The 24,842-nt window shown below is 36.2% G+C and overlaps 1 protein-coding gene across 3 annotated transcripts; it reads right to left on the reverse strand.

Annotated features, from left to right (window-relative positions):
- Nucleotides 1-355: 355 nt before the first annotated feature.
- Nucleotides 356-24,829, reverse strand: LOC106041821 (protein FRA10AC1 homolog). 3 transcript variants are annotated; one of them, XM_067000988.1, is made up of 14 exons: nt 24,637-24,829; nt 21,661-21,737; nt 19,171-19,263; nt 19,043-19,088; nt 17,975-18,051; nt 17,237-17,320; nt 16,641-16,725; nt 10,328-10,373; nt 6,780-6,893; nt 5,963-6,005; nt 4,627-4,751; nt 3,961-3,999; nt 2,465-2,549; nt 356-2,009 (listed from the first exon to the last, which is right to left on the reverse strand). In XM_067000988.1, exons 1-14 carry the CDS (start codon nt 24,667-24,669, stop codon nt 1,967-1,969), a joined length of 990 nt encoding a protein of 329 aa, XP_066857089.1. In that variant the 5' UTR covers nt 24,670-24,829; the 3' UTR covers nt 356-1,966. The 3 variants fall into 3 exon arrangements, with proteins under 3 accessions (XP_066857089.1, XP_013045913.3, XP_013045987.1); XM_013190459.3 differs by lacking the exon at nt 24,637-24,829 and adding an exon at nt 23,540-23,683; XM_013190533.3 differs by lacking the exon at nt 24,637-24,829 and adding an exon at nt 22,437-22,457.
- Nucleotides 24,830-24,842: the final 13 nt, after the last annotated feature.

Consider the following 24,842-nt stretch of genomic DNA (forward strand, 5'->3'; position numbering starts at 1 on the left):
AGAGGATCTGGATATCAAAGACAATTCCTGCAAGAAACGAGTTTGGCATACAGACTCAATCCTGCCCCCTTTAAACAAAGCAGAACCATACACTTCTTTTTTTTTTTTTCTCTGAAGGGCCCTCAACATCAAGAGAAGGGAGAGTGATGGAAAGATTTGCCTGTTTATATACCTCTGTAAGATGCTGTACAAAGATAGATACTGTGTGCAACTATCACTCAAAATTAAAAGTTTCCCACTTATTACATCTCTATAAATGGGCCAAATATTTTATGCAAATGTAGTTATGATATAAAACTGGATATTGTGTATTATTCTGTATTAAATGTAGATACAAAAGAAAGCTACTCCAAGGTTGTTTCATCATGTAATTTTATTCAAACTGTATTAAATGATGTATTTAATATATATGCTGTAACATTTTATAAACATATTTTGAGGCCTCAAAACAGAGTTAGCTATCCAGAACACACACCTAATATGCAATACTTGCAGCAACAAATAGAGCAACACATTCTACAAAAGCCCGTTTGGGCAAGTTGCATACATGTAAGCAGATTGCTGCAGATTGGATTTGGCTCTCAACCAAGCTTGCACGATGACAGAGAATTAACCTTTAAATCCACCTTCTTACCTAAAGAAGCCTTCATGCAAGGCTACTTTTATTTGTTATTCAAGGACACACTAAATACGTCCTTGTACTGTCATCTATTATGTAAGTAAAAACTGTCTAAAATGTAATTATGTTAAGAAATACTTGTAAATAGTTGTCTACTCATTATGAGTGCATGTAATATGTTCATAAATACACTGCAACCATCTCTGTTACATTTTCCACATAAAATACTTACCATAAATACTTTCTACAAATAGATCTACAGTGGAAAGCACTATAAAAATATATTTTCTATAATATTAACATTCCTCAGCTTGTATTACATGAACACTTAATTCAAAAGGGTTTGTCCTTTTTATCTAAAGTAATTTTCATCCAACAAAGAAAATGGCCACCGTAACTATTCATGTGCAGACTGTTTCTTTGGAAATATGCAATAAAGAATGCTTAAAGTTGTGTTTCAATTTGAAAACAGAGATGAATCCAGTAGGTTTCTCAAGCACTACACATTCTTTACTTGTATATTCAGGATTACACTTTAAAGAAGGATTAACATTCTATCAATGCTAAGGAGATCAGAAACCACAGATAACATACAAGCTACGTGTACTTCTTCAGTGGCAAGCCACACACTTTATTAAATCAAAGATTCCAACAGCCATTCAGATTTTTAGTAAGGAGTGGAATTACTAGTCACATTATATTATAAATAAAATTTAAAACAAGGTCACAATGAAAACTTTTTAAAGAGCAGGGGAGACATTTCAGATATGATTTACTTAAATTCAAGTAAAATACACTGTTGACAAAAATGAACTTCTCTAATGGCATTTAAAAATACTTACACAGGCTAATACCTGAATATTGAAGTCTACATGACTGATAACTTCAAGGCTATTAACTCTTGTTTAATAAATTACAAACACGGATACAATAAAGTGTATGTTTTTAAACCAGTAACAGAATCTTCTAAAATGCCCTTTACAAAAATCTGGCAACTGAATTTTGGGATAAAAAAAAGAACAGCCTACTTCTGTGGTATACTGTCAATAAACTATTTTCTTGCTTGTTTACCTTCTTCCGATTTTTACGATAGGGTGTCATAAATCTTTTGCTATGAACTGAAAAAATATTTCTCATATTTCAAGAATATTCAGCTTACCACAAGAAAAAGAAAGCTTTTAGCCCTGAAGCCTTCTGCAAAGATAATCCAGTCAGATGGTTCATATGGAGTGACCGTGGGAAAGGTACGTTGTCAGAAAGAGGTTTATGGTCTCTAATTGTGAATCAATTTCCAGATACTCATCTAGACAATTCATGAAGAAAATCAACCTACATCAATTTCAAGTCTCAGAGAAACAAGTCTTGAAAGTATTCATCAAACTCTTCTTCCCTGCAGAAAAATAAAAATATGTCAAAGAAAGTTCTGCTTTTGATCTGTATCTAGGAGATAAATCTTTGTATGAAAAACATTTAGCAGATTTCTGGTTAGAATATGTCTGAATTATGTACCCAGTATAGATCACTTTGACTTATTCAATACATTCCCATACCCTTCACATTTCCTCTTCTGTACAACAGCAGTGATTTGACTGTCAAGATTTACTTCTAAAATAGTTAACAGGACAGTAGCAGATAATACAGCAGTGGTAATGTAGCAGCTTGACAAAGGTTTCTCCTCCAGTGCTGTGTGTGTGTCCTCTTATATAAAAAAACATTCCTAGATTCACTACACAGAAGGAGATTTGACATAACTTTAAATGTCAGAGTCATTAAAACACTCAGTCTCTGCCTTTGCAGTTCTAGATGGTCACAATACCAGATAAAAGTTAACTGTGATGAACTAACCGTGATTTTTCATCTGTTTCTTGCAGAGGACCTTTCCAAAAATCAGCATCTGAAGGACCGTCTTGCACATCACTGTTATCTGAATCTGTTAAAAAATTTAGAGTGCTTAAGTAATAAGTTTTGAATGAATTTATTTATTTACTTATTTATAATAAGAGTAAGTAGGTAGGGGAAACTTTTCATTTTAACCCCGAGAATAAAAAAACGCTTTACTTTGAATGAAGTAAAAATTAAAACATTTTCTAGTCTTATTCAATACAGCACCAAGAAGACTCAGGTATCAGTAATTGATATTTTGGCCAAACATAGTAAAAATCATGTCAGAACACTGATCTTGATAAAACAGCAGTATAGTACTTTGTAAAATGAAAGTTTTATAATAACAACCACTTTATTACAATACAGTTGTATTACAATATAATTTGTGATATTAAATGAATGAATTACTTTACTACTTGAATGACACATCAATGGTAATGTATCAGTGAAATTGCCAGAAAATATAGATTACATAACTGTTCCACATAAGTATACAGAAGGAGTGAAAAACAAGAAAGTCTCATTATCAGGGACTTAACTTACAGACTTACAAAAAACAAACAAACAAAAAAAACCAAAACAAAACCAAAAAAACCCACCACCATTCTAAATCTTTCAATAAAGATTTCCACAGAGACTTTGGGCAAGATCCGAGTTTTCAGAAAACTGCTTTGGGTCTTCCTGTATCTCTATCCTGTATCCTTCCTTATCTAGGACATTCCTCAAAGTATATTGCACAGCACAGCAATAAACAGAAACATTCAGTCCTTTCTTGAGACTCTGCGGCATGAATTAGTATGACCAGAAGATGGGGCTTATTTCACCAGAAAAGAAATTGGGTACTAGAATTACTGAGATACAAAGATAACCACTGCCTAAGGAGTCACTGAGACTCTGAGCACATCCATCTGCAATGGATCTCTGAGGTACTAATGGTGATAGCTGGAAGACTTTGGTTAAAGCCTAGAATTTATTTGGCATGGTGTCTTCTCCCACTGCTCTCCTATTAATTTTGTGTATTCAGTACATATTTCTATTGTTCAATGAAAGGAATTGTAGTACTCACTGTATTAGAAAAGTACTTTATTTACACGGCACATATTTACGTACCTAGACCCGTGCAATTATTAACAATAATTGGGATATTGTTGCACCATCTGCTTTTTTCTGGAACAATCTACCCCTTTATTTTTTGGACTATTTTCATTGTGTATCCAACCACACTTTTCTTCTTTCCTTAAAGATTTTCTTCCTAAAATTTGTTATATTTTCTCCAATAATTGTAAGTAATTATGTTGAACCTTACTATCTCTGCTTGTTTTCAACATAGCCTTCTTACCATCTTATCAAATATTAGAACTGCCAGTGAATACAACTAATACCAATGACAAATGTATATGAAATAATACAACTTATTATAGAAACATAAAGATGCAGAAGATATTGAAATACTCTACCTTTATCAGAATTATCTGAATCTTCTGAAGAAACCTCATCTAGAAAGAAACACAAATACAATTTAAAAAATAGTAAGCTTATCTTGGTTTTATCTGTTATCTTAAAATGTTTACAAAGGATACTTGTTACAACAAATTACACATAAACATGTGCTCATGCATACATACTCAATTACATTCAAAAAAAGAAAGCAAACACTGAAGCAAAGCATTTCTTTTCATAAGTTCAAAGATCATCAGTTTGAGCTCAAATAAGTTATCCCAAGATCTGTGGTGTAAAAAGGTTATCTTACATTTCCAAAATGCTTTCAACTCCCCAAGGAATTAGGTACTTCAGAACCCCCTCTGGTATGCAATATCTGATTTTTGGACAACGTACAATCTAATATAATATCCAATTCTTGAACAAATTTTTGTGGCAATAAACATTTTTCAAAAGGTTCTTCCTCTCTATATAATGTAAGAAATGAATCTTTTTTTTTTCAAATAAACCTTTCTCTTTAACCTAAAAAATTTATTTTTTTGACTACCTATGTTACAGTCTAGAAACAACTGCATATCTACATATTTTGCATATCTATATACATACCTATATAGGTATGGTAAAATTAACATTCCTCTTTTTTTTTTTTTTAATAGTATTGAAGGTTTAAAATTTAAATGTACCTTTATGGGCCTTTTTTTTTGACTTCTTTTTTGTTGAACGAGATAATTTTGTCTTCTTAACTTTTGGTTCTTTAGAGCTCAGTACAGCTGTGCCTCTTTTCTTGCTTGCTTTGATTTCTTTCCTCCTTTTAAAAAAAAAAAAAAAAAAAGGTACATCTTCTTTGGTATATATACCCTTCAAGCAAGAGTAAATCTTAGGTATTTAATTCACTCAAACAGTTGCCATTTTTTTCTGAAGCTTATCATTAGTTAAACAAAACAACAAAAAAAATCAGCTGACGCAGAAGAATCTTAAGCCTAAGAAACTGCTGCAGACCGACAACCCATGTATTTTATTTTCCATGTGACTTATGTAGGCTTACTGTATGAATATAACGATTTATTTCCTGCTTCTTAATCTAGAACAGTCAGGAAAATTATTTCTAAGTATGTACTACTCTAAAGCCAACTAAGGGAAAATATGCTTGACCGTGTTTTTTTTGAATCCATGTGGTTTTACAATTTTAGTTCCAAAAAGAAACAAGACAAATCAAACAAATCTCAGTTAGTTAATTGTCATTCTTAATATGTGCCTACACAGCACTTTAATGAAATTGAGTATGAATTATCTTTTAAAATAAACTACCTTTTATGTATAAATCCATCTAGACACACCTTTCATTTTTGTTACTTTAAAACAGAAACAGTATTTTCCTAGCTCAAAGGTTTTCCTTTCACATGCTTTTTAGACACTTTAGTGATTAAGCTGTACAACTGAGACCACTTCAAGATCCAGAAGACCATAAAATTGGAAAAGCTGTGCAATTCAAAAAATTACAGACGATAATCAAAAACAAATCAAGTGTTAATGCACATATTTTGTAGGTTCCAAATTGAGTATTTTAGTTTTCTCTGCTATTAGGAGTGATTCTCAAAGACGAGCAAATACTTAAATTCAGAATTTCAAAGCACAGTTTGACTCACACGTAATAATCCTATTTTTTAATAGAGGAAAAGCTTTCCAAATCTTAAACATGGGAAAAGATAAAATAAAAGGATGGTATTTTTCATAAACTTTCTGAAGAGAAAAATAACTATTGGGCTGAAACTAAGAAAAGGAAACTTTGGGGGAAGGAAGATTCTTCTAGTTTGGGAAGTTTTGTACTTTCATTAGCACAAAAGTACGTAAGTCTCAACAATGTGAAGCCAATGACTTTATAAGAACTCCAGAACAGAATCTACTTCAGTGTCAATTAAGTTTCTAATTGTCTAGTTGAACTTTTATCCTTATTTGCTGTTATTCATACTAGCAACATATCAATAATTCAGCCCCCATATTTTCAAAATATTTAATTACCGGTGATGAAAGTTTAGTTTGTAGGAACATTCTGGACATAGTCCTGAAAAAGAGAGAATGAGAACACCATAGCCATGTATTCGATAAGCACAACTAATAAAAACTTATTAATAAACAGATCAAATTGTTCTACAGTTATATTGAAGATCCACAAGTCTCTTACATCTTCACCAGAGACCAAGTGTTGCCACCTGGAGTGTTTTGTGCACAAAAGAAAAAACACTATTAGCTTCTTTTACGTAGAAAAACTGTGTCAATTGTTCTAAGTTTAATTATCTGCTGAGTATAGCAAAATGTACTGAATAAGAAAACCCCACTCAAGAGACAAGAATAGAAAAGGAAGCAAGTTAATTAAAGCTAGACTTTTTGGAATAAAACAAAAGATGTAAAAATAACCTCAGTTGAGCTGAAGATGTGCAAAAACTTGACTGTTCCGAAGCCCTAAAGACTCCTAAGCCACATAATTAAGCAATGAAAATTATGAACTTTCCTTGCAAGTCAGTATTGTCCAATAAACCCAGACATGCCTGTATAGAAAATAGCTTATAAGTTATTCTAATTTTATGACATCATGAATTATACAGGATGAAGTGCTCAACCTGTAACAGCTTTGTCATACATAACAATAGTAGCCATTCTCAACAAATCAAGACCATTACTACCTTTAATTAATCAAACAAAATTATCTCCTATTCTACAGCTTATTTTCCACTTTTCATGAACTAGTATCATTATCATTAGGTCTCACTCTATAGCTTTTCAAGAGCAGGATACTCATTTTCTTTTAGGTTTATATATCCTTGAAGGATTGACTTACTCAATTTCACAAGTGCATTCCTCTTTTCACCGTGTTCAACATAACCAAAATTCACCTCCCAGCTCTTCAGGCCTTCTTCCTCATCACAGTGCTTATTTCCACAAGAAAACTGACCTTTAAAGACATCAGAAATAGCAAACCATGGTTCAGTGATTAACATGCATAGGCATGGGGTTGTTATTTCCAGTTTTGCTCAGTTGTTGCTTTTGTTTTCTTTCAAAGAAAAAAAGCCCAAAACTAAAAATAAAACCTAGATTAAGGAAACAATGACTAATAATGACAAAACAATCATACTTGTCTCATATTGCATATTTGCAAAGAAAGAACAACTTAAACCAACTTAAACTTCCTTTTACATTGCATAGAGGAAGGAAGATCTTGGGGGGGGGGGGAGGGGGGAAAGCCTAATCCTGAACTAGGATATATACTATGCCCTAAATGATAACTTACTTATCAGAGCATGATGGATCAGCAGGTGCAATTCAGCCATACATCCTTAATGACATAATCTATCCAATGTACAATGAATAAACAAAATTAAGATGTCCATATTCTTATTACCTTACAAATTTACTTGATATACTAGACATACAATTTGTGTTTTAGTGACTTTCCATAAACACTTTCCTTTAAGGAAAACAATACTTAAAAAAATAAATTTAATTCTGTGAAAAAGCATGCAGCAGCTTTAAATGTTTCCTTGGGTTTATTATATTAAGTACAACACTAATTTTAAAACAACATACATGTAATCAATGTTGTTTACACCACTGGGTTCCCAATACTGCAGTAATAAAGACACACATATTCACTTTGCAGAGGACTAATTTGTATGCAGAGCTGGTGGTAAGGATCTATATTAATAGGCTCACAAGCAGGACTGTTTGTGAACGATTAACCTCAGAACATTCTGTTTAAGCTGCTAACTAATGGATTGGAAGTGTCCTCAGATACTTCAGTTCTGCAATTATATTCTGCCATTATAAAAATTTTGAATTAATATATTTTCAAAATGTTTAACCCCATGAAAGGTGTGGTTATCAGGAACCTGTATCATCAGGAATCATTTATACCAATTATTAAAAAAATGAAAATCAACAAGGAAAAATTTATACTATTTAAGAGTTTTGGGAACTTAATCAAATTCTGTTTTATTTTTGTTTGTTTGTTTGTTTTTTCCCCTTGTCCTCTGAAAAAAATCAGTATCTTCAGATTGCTAAGGCAAGGAATGAACTGCTAGGTAAGCCAGGACTTTACTGTGTAGGTCACCATAATTCTGTGACTTTATACATATACATATATTTATGACGATCTAAATATTTTAAATGATGGTGGTTTTTGTTTTTGTTTTGTTTTGTTTTTTCCTAGAAGATCCTTACTCCATACCATATATGTATACAAATGGCCAGGCTTTCCTCAACCTCTTCTTTCACACTGCAATGCCTAAAACACATGCTCAAGCCCTGACTTGAATATATAATTCTACTGTTCGTGAAGTTTTTTTCAATAGTATTTATCACTGTAGAATGTCATAAAAGCATTAAAAGTATTTTTTTCAAAGAAGTAAGAGATCGTTACAACCCCCTTTCACTCACCCTAACTCTCCTTCCCCATGACCTTACAAAGAAAGGCATGTAAAACAAAGCAACCAAATGTGAATAACCCATCTCTATGTTCCCTTCTTAACATACCCCAAACCATAACTCAATCCACCAGCGGCGGTTCTCAGCACCACTATTACTGTCACAGCTAAATTAAGCACATACTCTCCTTTTTAAAATATGAATCATAATTCATTCATACATAGCTGACCAGGTTAAGGTAGGTATTAATGCTTTATTACACTTTAATTAAAGTAATTTATATTACTGACTTATATTAGAAAATAGCAAAAGAAAGACATTAGTCATGTCTTTCTTAAATAACCACTTCAAACTACACTTTGCCAGAGCATCTCATACGCTAGGTAACAGTGGATTCTTGCGCCCCTCAGTGGTGAGAGATACCATTTCTCAATTCTTACGTTCCAATTGTTCTACAAGCTTTATACTTTTCATTAGAAAGCTTAAAACATGTAATTCTGCACTTTCTCCTGCATTTTAAAATATAGTGTATCAGGTATTAAAAGCACAATGCATCTTTAAATTCTTTTCTCCCTCATGAAGTCACAATAATTCATAAATTATGAATTTCTCATTTAACTTTTGTTATCTTTTAAAAGTGTTCATTCAATAAGACATACAACTGTATCAAATTTAGGTACCTGTTAACATAATCTGTAGTGCTGAAAGCAACGTATGACTACAACTACCTTTAGAAACATGATGTAAAAAAAAAACACAACAAAAAACACAACAGCATTGTATTTCTAACTTCTTGTAACGCATAATAATAAATAGAACTGTTTACAGATCTTTTCTGATCAACAGTATCACTCCACTCAATTATCTTGCATGTGCATGCATGACTCCTGAAAACTGCATAGGTGTATGAGCATTCTACCCCCAGGAACAGCAATACGTTCACATAATTTACTTGTTCAGTTACTTGAAAACTCCATGCCCCTAGGCAATGAAATGAGGACCACTGTGCAAGTTCCAGTAATACAATGCTATCAACCCACGTACAGAATCAGCTAGAATAAGTTACTGATTTATAGACAGAATAGGAAGAGATGACAACCATTCTCACTGATGGTTTCAAAACCAGGTTAGCCTGAAACAGATGTCGTGTGCAGTACTTTAATTACGAAGTTAACATGTTCCAAAACAACACTGGAAAAACTGCTAAAAAAAATATCTTTTGAGAAAAGAATTCAGAGACTTCAATTAAAGGTATCAAAGACTATTAAGTTAATGTAGAACTACTGGAGAGAAGCAGCTGAAAAATATATCCATGACATTCTACATTACCAAATGCATTATGTTGGTGTCCATTACAAATTTGACCTTGTGAAAGTAAATTACATGTTCTCTTAATTTAGGCTGGAGAAAAGGAGGCTCAGGGGAGACCTTATTGCTCTCTACAGCTACCTGAAAGGAAGTGGTGGGGACCTAGGGGTCAGCTTCTCCTTGCAGATAAGTAGCAATAGGAGGGCCTATCTGGCCTCAAGTAGCGCCAGGGGAGGTTCAGTCAGGTTGGAAATTGGGAGAAATTTCTTAGGGTGGTTAGGCATTGGAATGGGTTGCCCAGGGTGGTGATGGAGTCACTGTCCCTGGGGGTGTTTAAGGAAAGGCTGGACGTGTTACTTTGGGATATGGTAATATTGGTGGTAGGGGGATGGTTGGACCAGATGATCTTGGAGGTCTTGTCCAACCTTTACGATTCTATAGAAAAAAAAATAATCTATGCAGATTAGCATGCACACTAGAGCTATGTGGAATAAAACAGTGAAGTAAACAGTTACATCAATTTATTGTCTATCACCATCTGATACACTTATCAGCATAAATTGTCAAATACTGTCAAAAAAAAATTATGTTGAAAAGAAACAAGAGAAGCAAAAGGCAAGGTAAAATGCAATATAAAATGAAAGAGAGCATTATTACCTTTTCCTGAAATTACTTCTTTCTCGTGTCTCCATCTAAATCCAAACTGTTATGATAAGAAACAAAATCAGTTTTGAACAGTCAATGTATTCAATAATATAAAGCCTATTTTCAGTGACTGATGTCCTGCGTTTCATTCATTAAATTCTGGTTACTAAAATTTAATTTATCTGTTAATTAAAAGTATCTCTCTCCTTCTGCTTACCAGAAGTATCCCAACTTACTCATGCAATTCAAATTCTAGTAGATGCTGTGTTTGATAGCGAATAACTTTTTAAAATGTTTCATAGCAGGCAGAAGAACAAATGGGAAATTGGGATAGACTGGCTTTATTAAATACTTCATTGTGATTTTGTCCACACTAAAAACTGAGAAGACCACTGGAATACTGAAAAGGCATATGACCACAAACCAATGGATCACCTATCACACCCTAAATACTATGACAAAAGGAACAGCTAAGTTATATTTCCCTTTACATTCCCTAGAAACTTCACCTGAAGATAACCCAGCTATTGTTTTTGTTTTCCAGTAGAATCTGCTTCATCCTCTCAAAATGCCAAGTAGTCTAGTGAAAAGATCAAAGACGGAAAGGTCTGAGAACAGCCTGGGAAAAACTATTTTATTTTCAAAACCTCAAAACTATTTTATTTTAAACCTCAGTGGTATACAACTTCTCCAAAAAGGGCTATTTTGTATTTTCATTTAAAATTCATGAACATGTGATAACAAGAAGATAAAATAAAATTCTTTCTCTGTAAGCAAAGCACAGAAAATGCTGAACTTCATGTTAAAAGTTAGGGGGGTGAGGGTGGGCACGATGAGGGGAGAAGGAGGGACAAGGTTTCCAAAATTACAGAGGTAGGGGACAAATGGCTGTAAAGCCCATCTCTGGCACCTGTGTTCCAAAGCATCCTTTGGAATACAAAGCTGCCCTTGAGGCACCCAAAGACTGAACCCACACAAACGTGCATTTTCCAAGATGCAGTGACATGCATTCTGTAATATATTGGATTGGTTTAAAGGTTTTTTTTTTTTTTTTTTTTTCTTATTTTAAACACTGCGCAGAGCCTAGGTATCTTTTAATCCGTGTAGTCTTTATTGCCTTTTTTTTTTAAATAAACCATAATAATTCCTTATCTGAAGGGCATCAGTAGGGAGTTTTCATGAGAAATAATATGTCATTCAAAGAACATTGGAAAAAATGGAGTAGCAAATGTTCTGGCTCTTAAGAACATGCTACAGACTCATAAATACTTTGCACCTTAATAACCAAAGCTGAAAAATCGAGTAGAAAAGCATCAGTACTCAAATGTTTTGTCTGTACTGATTTTTCTCAAGTCAATATATTATGTAGAGATGTCTAAGAAAACTAAAAATTTGAATATCAATATTTGACTCTTGAAATCAATCCACTAATTTTTGAATTTGTTTTATAATATAAACAAAGTTTTCATATATACTGGTTTCGCTTTTGTAAAAACAAACAAACAAAACAAAAAAAAAAAACAAAAAAACACACAGAAGATCAGGTTTCTGCTATCAGATAATTAGCTGAGGTTGGATCAGGTGGTGCTTGTCCATCTGCAATGTGGTCTAAAGTACCAGTTAAACCACTTATGCTTGAGTCAAAAAAAAATTAATCAATAGTGAAAAAAAAAAAAACACAAACAAGAACTCTGCTGAGGAGTTAAATGAAAACAGAATGTAAAGCATATTTGTAAATACAGAACCAGTAATGGAAATCAACAGTTGATCTACAGTGTTTTTTTATTCCTGTTTTAAAGGGTATTCCAATTCTGAAAAGCTTGTAATACAACTGAAAAATATTGCAAGTTTAAGATTAAATGTCAACAGTATTTTGGCATCAATTTTGCATGTGTGTGCTGCAGGCTATAATGAGTGAAATGCTTTTTTATAGTCCCTCTGCCACTTCCCCAGCCACCAAGTTATCCATGCACCCTTTTGCTACTTCAGTACTTTTCTGCATTTTCTCTCCCAGTCCTAACATGACCTGTTATGATATAAATCAGTTGATATCCTTCACAGAGTATTTCTGCAACAGTATCAAGAAAAAAAGAGACCACAATAACAAGAAAATAGGCAGCCAGAACCACCAACCAGAAGCCCAGTTTACTGCTTGGATGAAACCTGTCCTTATCTGCAATTCAATTTTTGCCCATCACTATTCCACCAACTAATGGCAAATGACGGAGAGCAAAAAAGGCTAAGAAGAAACCAATAAAATAAAAATGAAGCAACAACTTAAGTCCTCTAACTAAACCAAAATACCAGGAACAGATTAAACTACATAGAAAAATTAAAAATTAGGGTAGGTTCATCAATAGTCAGCCTGCAAAACGAAGGAAAGCAGAAGCAGTTATTCTGTCTCACCTTCCTCGTTAAATGAGTTCAGCAAGATACTAAATGAGCTATTTCTCTACCTTCAAGGTAGACCAAGACTCAGTCAAGCAACTCCAAAATGTTTTTTATGGGACTATCAAATGGCTAACTTATGAAGAAATGATGTTTAAAAAAATGTGAAAGATCTTTTAATATCCATAAAGAGTAAAATTCTCAATTGAATACAGACTGCTTTCATAATACTTATTAGCTGCAGCAACAACTAACATGTCCACAGTGACATCTTTCAGAAAAGACGAAAGGTATAAATTTAAAGAAAACTGTGGAAAAATGCCACAGATATTTTAAATATTTTTCTTTTCACAGAAAAACCTTCTATACTGACAAAAGTGAACATTAACATTACCAAGTGAAAGACAAGTTGGCCTAGAAATCTGAAAAAGGTCTGGGGAAAAAAAAAAAAAAAAACACAACAAAAGAATAAAATATTCTGTTTAATGACCAGGTGTCAGATGGATTTCATTTTTTAGCAAATGACAGACATTTCCAATCTGTTGAGCTACAAAACAAAGCAGAGACAGCAAATAAGAATCCTTCTGGAAAAATACAAAGGCTAAGAAAACAGAACATTTCTAGTCTAATGCCTAACAAAGTAAAACTTATATGCAGAGCACTCTCACGCTCTCCCTTACTGCACAGCAAAATTGACAATAGAGCTAAAATATCTGACAATACACAGATGGTCATTTATCATCCTCAAAGCTTGCAGACAAGATGCACCGAGGTACAAAGACAACCTTGACCTCAAGTAACTCTGATCTAGGGAAATGTAACGAGTAGCAGACACACCATAGGCAAAAGTTGTCAAAGCACACTTATCCAATGTCTACAAGCAGCCTCATATCAGAAGACCACCTTGGCATTGCTCAGTAAAATTAAAAGCAAAGGAAATGATGACATGCAAAGAAAAAAAATAATGTAACCCTCTGTGTGCAATGCAGAGTTTGTTGTTGATGCAGCAAAACTGTGAGAGTTGCACCATTAAAAAAAAACCTTGGTGTTCAGTTGTCACTCTGCCAGAGATGTTTCCTTATTCAGTGCACCTTCATGGTAATGAGGTAAGATGCAGATGAGGAGGAATGGACTTCTTCCTCATTGAACATAAGCTTTGGTCTTTCTCTTTTTCTCCATGTTTAGGTTACTAAAAACTGGCTATGAACTTCTATTATTGACTGCAGGTGTGTAATTTTAGGAAGAACTAATTTGAGAAAAGCTAACTAAATTTGGTAAAAGCTCATCTACACCCCCTAAAGAAGTACAGAGAGACAGTGGCAGTAAAAAGAACTCAAATAATACCCTGTCCCCTGCTGCTTCAAGGGCCGTCACAGGAGCCAGCAGGCCATCAAAGGTGTACCTCCCCAACCCCAGAGGGGTACAGAAGGACAACATTGGTTAGGAACCCAAGGTACCAACTCCAGAGGAATGAACTGCCAGGGCTGTCCAGGCAGAACCATCAGCCCCATTGTCCAGGTGTGAAACCCATCATAATGAGCCATCAGGAACAGCTCTCTGGATCACTTTCAGATGGAGGGGTGAGACACAACATGGCACACAGGGCAAAAGCTTTCTGGGACTGCACAGGATTTATTACAGGACATTTAGGGAATGAACTAGAGGCAGAGAGGGACTCTGAGAGCTTTGGGGAAGAAAAAGTGCAGAGTAAAAGTAAGGAGCAGGACGATGCCGTTGGTACTGTCTTTGTGTGAGTGCTCTGTGCTCATGTCTGCAATCTGTGTGGATGATCCTGTATGTACATTGTATGTACATAATAACTATAATTATTATACACTTATATGGGTGTACATGTGCTCTGTGTGGGTGCCTACGAGGAATACATTTTCAGCCTCATTACTGGTTGGAACTGGGTGCAGGGAGCTGCAGCAGCCTTGCCCCTTGCATGCTGTTGGGCCCAGCAATTCCTTTAACAAAGAATATCAACTTAATGAAGCTGTACACAGGAGATATGAGGCTTCTTATTGTTTGCTTTTTGAGCTTCTTGTCTTTGGTAAGATGGTCTGCTGATTTTTCAGACCTCAGCAGGGTGCTTCCCACGAAAATGATACTTACCATTATCCACTATTTAGGAAAACTGAGTTCATTTTCTCAAAAGAAATGTTCTAAATGAGATCTTAACTACAATCTCTATGCGTAGGTCTGTAGAAGAATTAGCTGGCTAGAAAATTTTGTCTAGTAGAAAAACAATTATACGTGTGAAAAGACAGATGACTATGTATGGGCAAGTCTCAAACTATGTTTTTTGATAAAAGCTTTTTATAGATAGATAGATAAAAACACACACGCAAAAAAACTCATTGCCAAGTTTAGCACCACCTAACAGCATATAAAGAAGCATCATCAACTATGAAACAAAAGATTGACCAGCTTAGAAGCTTGCCATCCACCCTACACCTCTCATAGCACCAGCACTGCAAAACAGAAGGCACGAGGGGCTAAAGATAACTGCCTCCAGTTTCTGGAAAACAGAAAAAGAATCAAGGCAGAAAAAATCTGAAAGCACAGGCTGCATTCCGTTGGTGTGAACGGGAACTGATCAGCAGCCTATTTCTGACTCCAAGAAAAAAAACTTGCTTTTGGCATCCTTCTGTACCAAGCATGGGCATGGATAAATCAATAATCAAGAATGGAGAAAGGACTCTTGCATAGTCAGAACATATCTGAGGACAGAAAGCCTAACCTAATAAAGAGAACAAATTACCTGATGTATCACTTACGCTGAAATGGCAGTTCCAAAAATATAGGTAATGACTTACTAGCATAAACAGGAATTCAGAGTGACCTCAAAGTTAGGACAGTCACATTTGAAGTCTGACAAGGGAATACTGTTCACACAACACACACACAAAAATAGGAAACTGGGGCAAAAGAGTTTCCCACAAAAGATAGCAAGCATATGGAAACTTGGCACAGTAAGAAAAGAAACAAAATCTGTAAGCATGCTCAAGGGAAACTCAGGTTGGGGCGGGGGTGGGGACAGGATATAGAGGGATATGAAACTGTAGGAAAATAAAATATTTTAATTTTGTATTTTTCTGTTTACTCATCTTTAGAAGGCTGTCCTCTTTTCTGCCTAATATTAGAGTTTAAGCCCAGTCCTTGCAAATATTTACCAGTGAGTGTAATTTTCAATACTATAAATAGTCTCAAAGAACTTTATATAGACACTGTTCGCAGGGCTGGGTTGTTACTATGTGCTAACAACACTAATAGGCATTTGAGTTCAGCAACACTTTGCAAAATTACAATACAAAATTCACATACTCTTTTTGATTGAAAGGTTAGTCAAAAACTTGGAAACAACAAACACTGTTTTGGCTAAGAAGGAAAACTGGTCTTGGAATTTGTTTGGTTCTATTAAGAAATTTTATTTATTTACAAAAAAAATACAAATCTTGTTTCCATAAACAGAAAAGAAGAACCAGTGACAGATACTGCTTTAGAACAAGCATATCCAAAATTGTTTCAGCCACCCTTCAAGTACAAAACTATCTCTCTTTAGACTTTTTTTTTTTTTTTAAACAGTAACATTCCCAACTTTTTTTTTAGGCTTCATCAAATGCTTCTCTCTAGACAAACCCCTCTAGCCTTCTCTCCCCAGCCTCTCTGCATTTTGTGCCTTTCTTACACACAATGTACCTCTTCATAAAACCCTATCAGAGAGAAATGCTTCTATTCCCACAGAAGCACATTTTTGGGGCAGTGACAATGCTTGGATTCAAAACTGCTGCTGCTTATTAAATAACCTGACAGTTTCTCTCAACTCTCTTTCTAGGGAAGGGGTACTAACAATCTGGTTTCACAACATATACAGTGTTGTAAGAAAAAAAAGGCATACTTTAAAACCAAGATGATTTACAATAATGAAACGTACCTTATTCTCTTTATATCTACTGAGATCTGCTATACAGTATTCTTTGAATAATTTATCATAATACTTCTTTGCAAGTCTCTTCTCCCTGTAAAAAAAAAGGTATTATTTTTATTAAATATAGAACATAATACTATTTATTTTATATTTTAATGACATTAACCAGAAAAAGATGTTTTGTTTCATCTGAAGAACACAAGTTGTAGAGCTAGAAATGCAAAAGAAATACACTCTTTGAGATAAGAGGCAATTTCCACAAAAGCAGGAAAATGCATCTAAAATATACCTACAAAATCACAAATTAAAGTGTTTTTTTTGTTGTTGGTTTTGTTTTTTTTTTTAAAGAAAGGGTTCCTTCAGGATTTTCAGAACAGTCATCTCAGAGAATGCACAAATACTTTTTCCTTCTTTCTGTCACCAATTCATTTTGCCACTAAGTCATATTACTAAACCTCTTAAAGGTCTTTCATTTCTAACTGCATTAAAGATCAAAGAATGATCACTAAGTATGAACAGTAATTCTTAATAAATAGGGGATACCATAAATTTAGTACAAAGTGATCTAAAAATACTATGTTTTATATAATAGTTCCAGGTACCAATTCATATCTGCTTCATCATCTTCATTCCACAGGAATCTATGGTTTTCTCTTATAACATCAAGATCCGTCTTGTCATTTGCTCTGTAAAAGAACGCAATTTTATTTTAGTACGATATAACGTTAACATGAAAAGTCAGTCACATAGTAATTTGGTAAACATCAGTATTCATCGTTTTTATCTCTACCTCACTGTATAAAGGAATTACTATGGAATAAAACCATTAAAAAATGTATTACTCCCTGGTATACCATTTCCCAAATGAAAAATCCACAGTACTAAATGGTCACTGAAACTGTGGATGACATAATTCTGTCTGAAAATTCTTTTTTCTGAAGACAGTTATGGATAGCTCTAAAGAAGGATATCATTATTCTGGACAATGGGTAGCAACTTTGAAGATTTGAAAAATGTTCCAGACTGATACTTTGAAGGTACTGCCAGATATTTCTCAACACATCTTCAATTAATGCTCACCTGTCATCTTTCCTTTTACATAACAAACCAGGAATTAATTCAGCTCATGGTAAGTTCTTTTATAAAAATGATGGAAAATGAAACAAGGCAAGTTTGTGCTCCAGATATTTGCAATGACTATCCTTACTACTTGTGACCAAAATAATTAGTAGCTTGATACACACACACATCCCTCTCTTCCCCTGAAGATACAGTTTAACAGCTTTGTGTAACAAGGGGGTTCTGAGGACATCAGGGGAAAGACTGCTAACGGTTCTTACCCAGAACGTCGGAAATCCTCCTTTTTGCCACCATAGTATAAAATGTAGTCATTCACAAACTTTTTATGTCTTTCATACTGAATAAAGCAATTAAGGATTCTGTTTCAGTATTTAAATTATTTTACTGTTAGTTTAAAACAAAAATAATAATAAAAATGTTTTATATACTTAGCAGAAAGATTTTTTTTCTCAAAAATTTTTTGGTAATTTCCAGAAAGAAAGGAATTAATTAGCAACTTTTACCTAATAACCTCTTATAGAAGCTATCTTCCAAATACTGAACTTCAAGGCAAATTCATCTTTAAAACCTCAACCAGCTGCCGGAAGTTTATAAAATTGTCTTTCTTCTCCAAAAATGCTCTATAAGCATATATACAGAAGCTAGTTTAAATCTTCAGCTGTAATTCGGAACAGCTTCTTAGTACTACTGCTTTGGTTTAAAACATAATATAAATATTTGCATCCTCAGTAAGTTTGCAGATGACAAGTTGGGGTAAGCATCTCTCTGACAGAGGGTAGGAAGGCCCTGCAGAGAGACCTGGACAGGCTGGGTCGAGGGGCAGCCAGCAGGACCAGGGAGGTGATTGCTCCCCCGTACTCTGCTCTGGTGTGGCCGCACCTCGAGTACTGTGCTCAGAATGGGCATTTGTGAAGCAAACACAGCAGGTTTAACTGGCACAATGAAATGCATTAAATACAACATACAATCTTGTGTTAGTATTTGAGTCACTGAGTTAAAATTACGGGACAGTAAAGGTCTTAAATAGGCACCACTCAAAAACGCTAGCAGAAACGTATGAGTCTCTACACAATGAGTTTTGCAGTTACTCTAGAAAATAAGGGCTTCTCTGTGAATAACAACTGTCCACAACATCAGGGGGACTGATTAACATATGTCTCCTTTACAAGCATGAGATGGTTTACAAAAAGAACCTAATTTGAAGAACTACTCAGTGTCTGATGCTGCACTGTCAACTGCTGCAATAACCAAGATATCCAAGTATTTCAACAAAACAGATAACCTCTGCCCCACTGTCAAAGTTGAAGAAAAATTAAATAGAAGGATACAGCATCCATCGCTATCAAGTGAAATCTTCTTTTTCTTGCTTCTTCCCTGTTAATAACAAATATGTTTGAGTGAAAGTTACCTTTACATTAAGGAAAAAAGCCTCACAAGAGCATCAGATTAAAGATACCTATCCCATTCTTCAGCTGCAAATTGTCTGTGAGCCACATTGCCTTGTTTTGCTTTTTGGAATGGCTTTACCAGAAGGCTCTCTTCCTTTGTGCTACAGATAAGGGAGAAAAAAAGGGAGAAATGTTAGTCAAAAACTTTCCATAAGCAATAGCATTTCCATATCCAAACTTTGCACTAACTCAAGTAACAAAACCTGCTATGCTAGTTTCTACGGTTTCTGTCTATTTAACTCTACATTTCAAGCCCTTTATAAATCTAGGCTTCACAGCCCAGTAGAAAAAGAAAGGACAATATGTTCACTGAATAAGAGAGACTGTTAATAACACTATCCTATCCTTTCATGCTAATGTCTCAACACCTCATTAAACAGTTCTGCCTCTCTTAGTGCAAGCATGGTAATTTAAAACTTATTTAAGTACTGTCTTGTGAACCATACATGTCAGTGGCCAGCTAAAAATACATTCAAATTTAACAAAGTAATAAAAGTTAAATATAAAGTGATACACTTCAGCTTAGTAAAAGGTATATTTAGTTAGTTTCATTCCTCAGTAGAAGTGAAGAAAAAAAGATTTTTCCATAATTACCAGCTGGCAGAAAGAAAGGAAGTCAGAAACCTGTAGCCAGCTGGCCAGGGAATTTATATTCCAAGCTATGGGATACAGGACTCTAGAAACTAAGCATATCATTTGCTCAAAAGGATCTGTAGGCACAAAATTCCCATAAGGAGATTCCATAAAACAGCAATACAGAAAAAGCTTAAGACTACTATTTTCCTTAAAGTGAAAATAATATCATCATAGAGTAAGAAAAAGATATACACATATGCAGTGAACCCACATTAGAGCCCTACTGGGAATCAGCAGCAGTGTGCCAGAACAAGGGTAGCAATGATATTTTTGAAAGGCTCCTGATGGTTAGTTCCACCTAGGAAGCAGAATGGCGTAATGTGTAATGGCCTTTTAAAGAAAATCAAAACTGAACAAAACTAGTCACTGTTTTACTGGAGAACAGCCATATTTATAAAATAAATGCCTTCTATTATTCCAATGATTAAAACACTGACTTTTTCCCAGAATGTAAACACTAGAAAACCATTCCTTCAATTTCATTACAAAGGAAAATATGCAAGAGTCCTAGGAAAGTTTCCAGAAAGCCTTCTTAAATAAAGTCTAATAACAAAGCAAGGAAGAGGCAGGAGAAGGTATGAGAAATGTATGTATAATGTAGGCAAAATGTTTAGTATGGTGCAGAAAGTGTCCAAGGATTATGGTGCCAAAGCAAAATAAATAAATAAATAAAAATCTTAATGATATAATAAGATCAGACTACAAAATTCAAGTTCACTACTTCTGCAAACCAATGGAAGAATTGGCAAAATGGTCTCAAATAAGAGATATGTCGTTACATTGCAAGGATTGAGTACCAATTAATTCACCAATACAATTCCCAGGTCTCTTCATAAATTAAATGACTGTAGTGGTTTAAACTTGGTAGGCAGCTAAGTACCACACAGCCACTTCCTCACTTCCTGCCCAGTGGGATGGGGGAGAGAACAGGAAAGATAAAAGTGAGAAAACTCATGAGTTGAGATAAAGACAGCTTAGTAAGTGAAGCAAAAGGTGAGTATGCAAGCAAAGCAAAGTAAGGAATTCGTTCACTGCTTCCCATCAGCAGGCAGATGTTTAGCCACTTCCAGGAAAGCAGAGCTCCAGCAGGCATAATGGTTACTTGGGAAGACACGTGTCATATCGCCAAACATCCTCCCTTCTTCCTTCTTCCACCCAACTTTTATTGCTGAGCATGACATCATATGGTATGGGACATCCCTTTGGTCAGCTGGGGTAAGCCGTCGTGGCTGCGTCCCTTTCCAGCTGCTGGTGCACCCCCAGCCTCCTCACTGGTAGGGCAGCATGAGAAGCAGAAAAGACCTTGCCTCTGTGTGCAAGCACTGCTCTGCAACAACTAAAACGTGTTTTCAGCACTAATTTCTAAGCACTAAATCCAAAACACAGCACCATATGAAGAAAATTAACTATCCCAATGAAAAAAAGCAAAATAATAAACAAGTAGCAGCAGTTCTTCACTTCCTCCAAGCAGGTGTTTTATATCTACAAAGCCTGCTGCTACTTGGCCTCTCTTGCCTTGCTTTCCTAGCAGTTTCACGTTTCCTGATGGATCACAGTGAAGTGAAGGGAGCAGCCAAACTCCAGCAGTTCATGCTAGTGCTCAGAAAAATGAAACACACTGCTCCAAGAACCGAGAGGCACATAGACACCAGATGGACATGGCAGAACAGATTTTAATCAGTTGTCCCTGGGAGACAACATGCTTTGGCAAGCTTGGTGTGCGGAAATGCTGGAATCTGAGGTTGATTTTTCAAAAATCAGTTCAACACCAGACTTTACATACCACAGCATAATTTTCTACACAGTAATAGACCATTTGTACACAACACACAATGTAAAGTATTAATTCTGTACTACATTACCTTTTAGTCTTTTGCACAGACTTCTCTCCATTCTCCTCATCACTGAAATCAGAATCATAGCCGCCATGGCCACGCGCCTGGAAATAAATAAATGACAATGCAGTCAATATACCTGCTAGAATAATACGGATACGGCATAACTAGAAATCAGTACTGTGCATCATGAATAAATAAAAGACATTAAGCACACAATCAAGTGCAAATTCTCACATATGTTTAAACCAAATCATATGCAACATACAAAGCAGAAAATTTTCTAAATAACATAGGACAAAGAAACTATGGTTTCTCACAGACACTGTCAACCTGTCAAAAATCACTATATAAACAATTTATATACATCTCTCAACAGATGCAGATAAAAAAGATGCTAAAACACTTTTGGTCTTTCAAACAATCTCTTATACAGAAAAGGTGAGTATTTTCCCCAAGAGCTACTCTTTCAGAAGGCTGGAGGACAAAAAATGACGTGCCTACATTAAAAATAATAAACAAGGATGAGCAAAAATTTTTCTTGGGCTGTGGTACAACATTCGAGATTGTTAGATCTTATATAAATATCTGGAAAGCTGATTGAAATGATTACCTAAATACAAAATAAGATGCCTACAAAAGCATACAGTTTAATCGGCACAACATTCATATCACGAAATTAAATATTTTTCCCACACATTTTTGGACCATTATTACTTATTATGTTATTAAATAATAATAATAATCCCATATCTTAATGCCATCAAAATGAACAAGCACTAGCTAAAGCCCAAATCTGTCACCTCCATTTTTCAGCATACAGTTACATATGCAGTTCTCTCAGTGGAAGCACTGGCTTCAGTCGATCCCACCTCCTCTCTCTCACTCATAATCTCATATCTTCCTTCTAGCTGTCCAGCTGCAAAGTGTTCTAAAACTACACATGAGCCAGATCAAACCACTCATCCAAGTTACAACAAATGATCTCATAAAAAGTTCAAAGATAAATTCAGGGTGAAGAAAACCAACCACCCCTGACCGATGTACCAATACTTTTAAACCAATGCGTCTCTGAAGGCACAGTACGGCAGCAGTCCTGTGGTGTGTATACCAGTCCTTGTGTGCACAGACAAGTACTGCACCAAAGCTGTGTTCATGCATCAGCAGCTCCAGCAGCGCTGAAGGCACTCGTGGAGACCCAGACTGAGCAATTACTGACTGCCCTGCATGCCTCAGGACGGTACCAAGATGACCTGACTTTTAGGTAAGACATAAAAATGGACTCCAACAAAGAATCTCATGAATACTTCTGTCTCTCTGAAGGAAAGTGTAAACAGACACCTGCTTAACATGAAATTTCAGGACTGATTTCTCCCCTACCCCGCAAACAACCCAATCCAGAATACGTAAAATTTATTTCATATTTAACTGTAGTAAAAGACAGGCAGATAACAAAGCTTTGTGTCCAAACTAAGAGATTTTAAAAGATGCATATGTAAGTATGGTCATGCAAAATTGTCAAGAAAATTTAAAGTAACTACTTCCACTACTTGATAAACCCTCTCATATCACGGTTGCTTTCGTTTTTTTTTTTTTCAAAACCTAATTATGCCTTTAGTAAATAAGTAACTACCAAACATTTTATCAAAGCGTGAATCTGAAAATTACATAACTTATTTGAGTATTTTATCTTCTGCACCAATGTTGGACTTTTTTTTTTTTTTCCAAACACCACTACAAACTGAAACCACAAAAGTAAAACAAGTACTAAAACAAGTGTACTTTGGGATACACTTAAATCACTGACAGTTAAGTAATCCCAACATCTTGGATTCACTTATTGCAAAGCACCAACTAAATTAGAGCTCCTATAAACTAGCAATTTACACACAGTAAATGTACTAACACTGCACGTGTCTGATGGCAGACAGGAAATGTCAACTGTTGATGTCAACACATGGTACTGTGGGCTCCCCAGCACTGCATTTGCAGGAGGCACTGGCATCCAGAAAAGGGTGCAAACCCTTTAACCCTCTTTCAACCCTTTTCACTGAGGTAAAGGCACACTAGTGAAATGGGCACATCTAGAGCTGTTCATGTTGACTCCTGATTTACAGCTGAACTGAAAATGTAAAAAAAAAAAAAAAAAAGGCAACACAGTCCTACACACAAAATCCCAAGTCGTGGCCCCTCATCGCACAGCTCCTGTCACAGGCATCACTCAGCCTTCCCTCTGCCTGCCCAGCTCACAGGGCTGTGCTCCTGTCCGTGCCCAGCCCCAGGCAGGCCACACTGCTCGTTTTGGCACACACAAACTGCTCTGGGAATGCCTAAAGGGGGGAGTCCAGGATCCAGGAGAGAGCTGCAAGGAGCTGAAGGCTGGAAACTGACAGGAAACTGAGCGCAACAGACAAGGATCCGAATGCCTCCATGCTAAGTGCTCCTGCACCTTCCTGTCATCTTCCAGGCTTTGCTGGGACTTTGCAACCTCCACTCGGGTGGAAAAAAAATTGACAGGACGTTCAATTAGCTTCACAAAAAAACGATTATGAAATGTGTTTGCACATACTGCATGGCGAACGCTCCTAACAAAGAGAAAAGCCACAAAGTACAGCCTCTTTGCAAAGGTTTTTATTAAAACTCTCAAACTAAAAAAAAAAAAAAAGTAAAAGGTAAATAACAGCAAGCAGGCTACGGCAGTGGGACTCAGAGGTTTGTGGGGTTCCGCCGTGAAAAATGACACTGAGGGAAGGCCTGGGTTGGTCGTAGGCAACTTCCAAAGCCACTTTCACGCCCTAAAAGCTTCCCTTCCCTTCCCTTCCCTTCCCTTCCCTTCCCTTCCCCCCTTCCCCCCTTCCCCTCCCACAGCCACCCGGCAGGCCGCGGGCCCCGCAAGGGCACAGCCCCCGCCGCCGTGCGGCCCGAGGCCTGCCCGCCGCGGGCCCCTACCCCGGGCCCTCCCCGCGTCCCTCCCTCCCTCCCTCCCTCCGCGGCCCCACTCACGGCGGCGCCGAGGCGCAGCTGCTGGGGCACCATGGCGGCGGCGGCGGCCGGCCGTGGCCGCGGACGAGGGCCGGGCCGCGGGCCCCTCCCGGAAACCGGGGCCAGAGGCGGAGCGGGGCCGCGCCGGGAGCTGCCTGCGCTCGGCGGAGGGGCGCCGAGGGGCTCGGGGGGCCGGCGGAGCGCGGCGGGGCGCCGGCGGCCGGGGG

Source organism: Anser cygnoides, chromosome 7 (genome assembly GCF_040182565.1).
Source record: "Anser cygnoides isolate HZ-2024a breed goose chromosome 7, Taihu_goose_T2T_genome, whole genome shotgun sequence".
NCBI lineage: Eukaryota > Metazoa > Chordata > Aves > Anseriformes > Anatidae > Anser > Anser cygnoides.

What these genes read in the sequence shown, in the direction of transcription:
- LOC106041821 (XM_013190459.3), bottom strand. Translation starts at nt 23,638, where the DNA reads ATGCCAGTGCCTCCTGCAAATGCAGTGCTGGGGAGCCCACAGTACCAT. An exon ending in GATGAAGCAGATATGAATTG is followed by an intron (nt 16,726 to 17,236) that starts GTACCTGGAACT and finishes TTTTTTTTACAG; the next exon opens with GGAGAAGAGACTTGCAAAGA. An exon ending in AAACTAAACTTTCATCACCG is followed by an intron (nt 4,752 to 5,962) that starts GTAATTAAATAT and finishes TTTTTTTAAAAG; the next exon opens with GAGGAAAGAAATCAAAGCAA.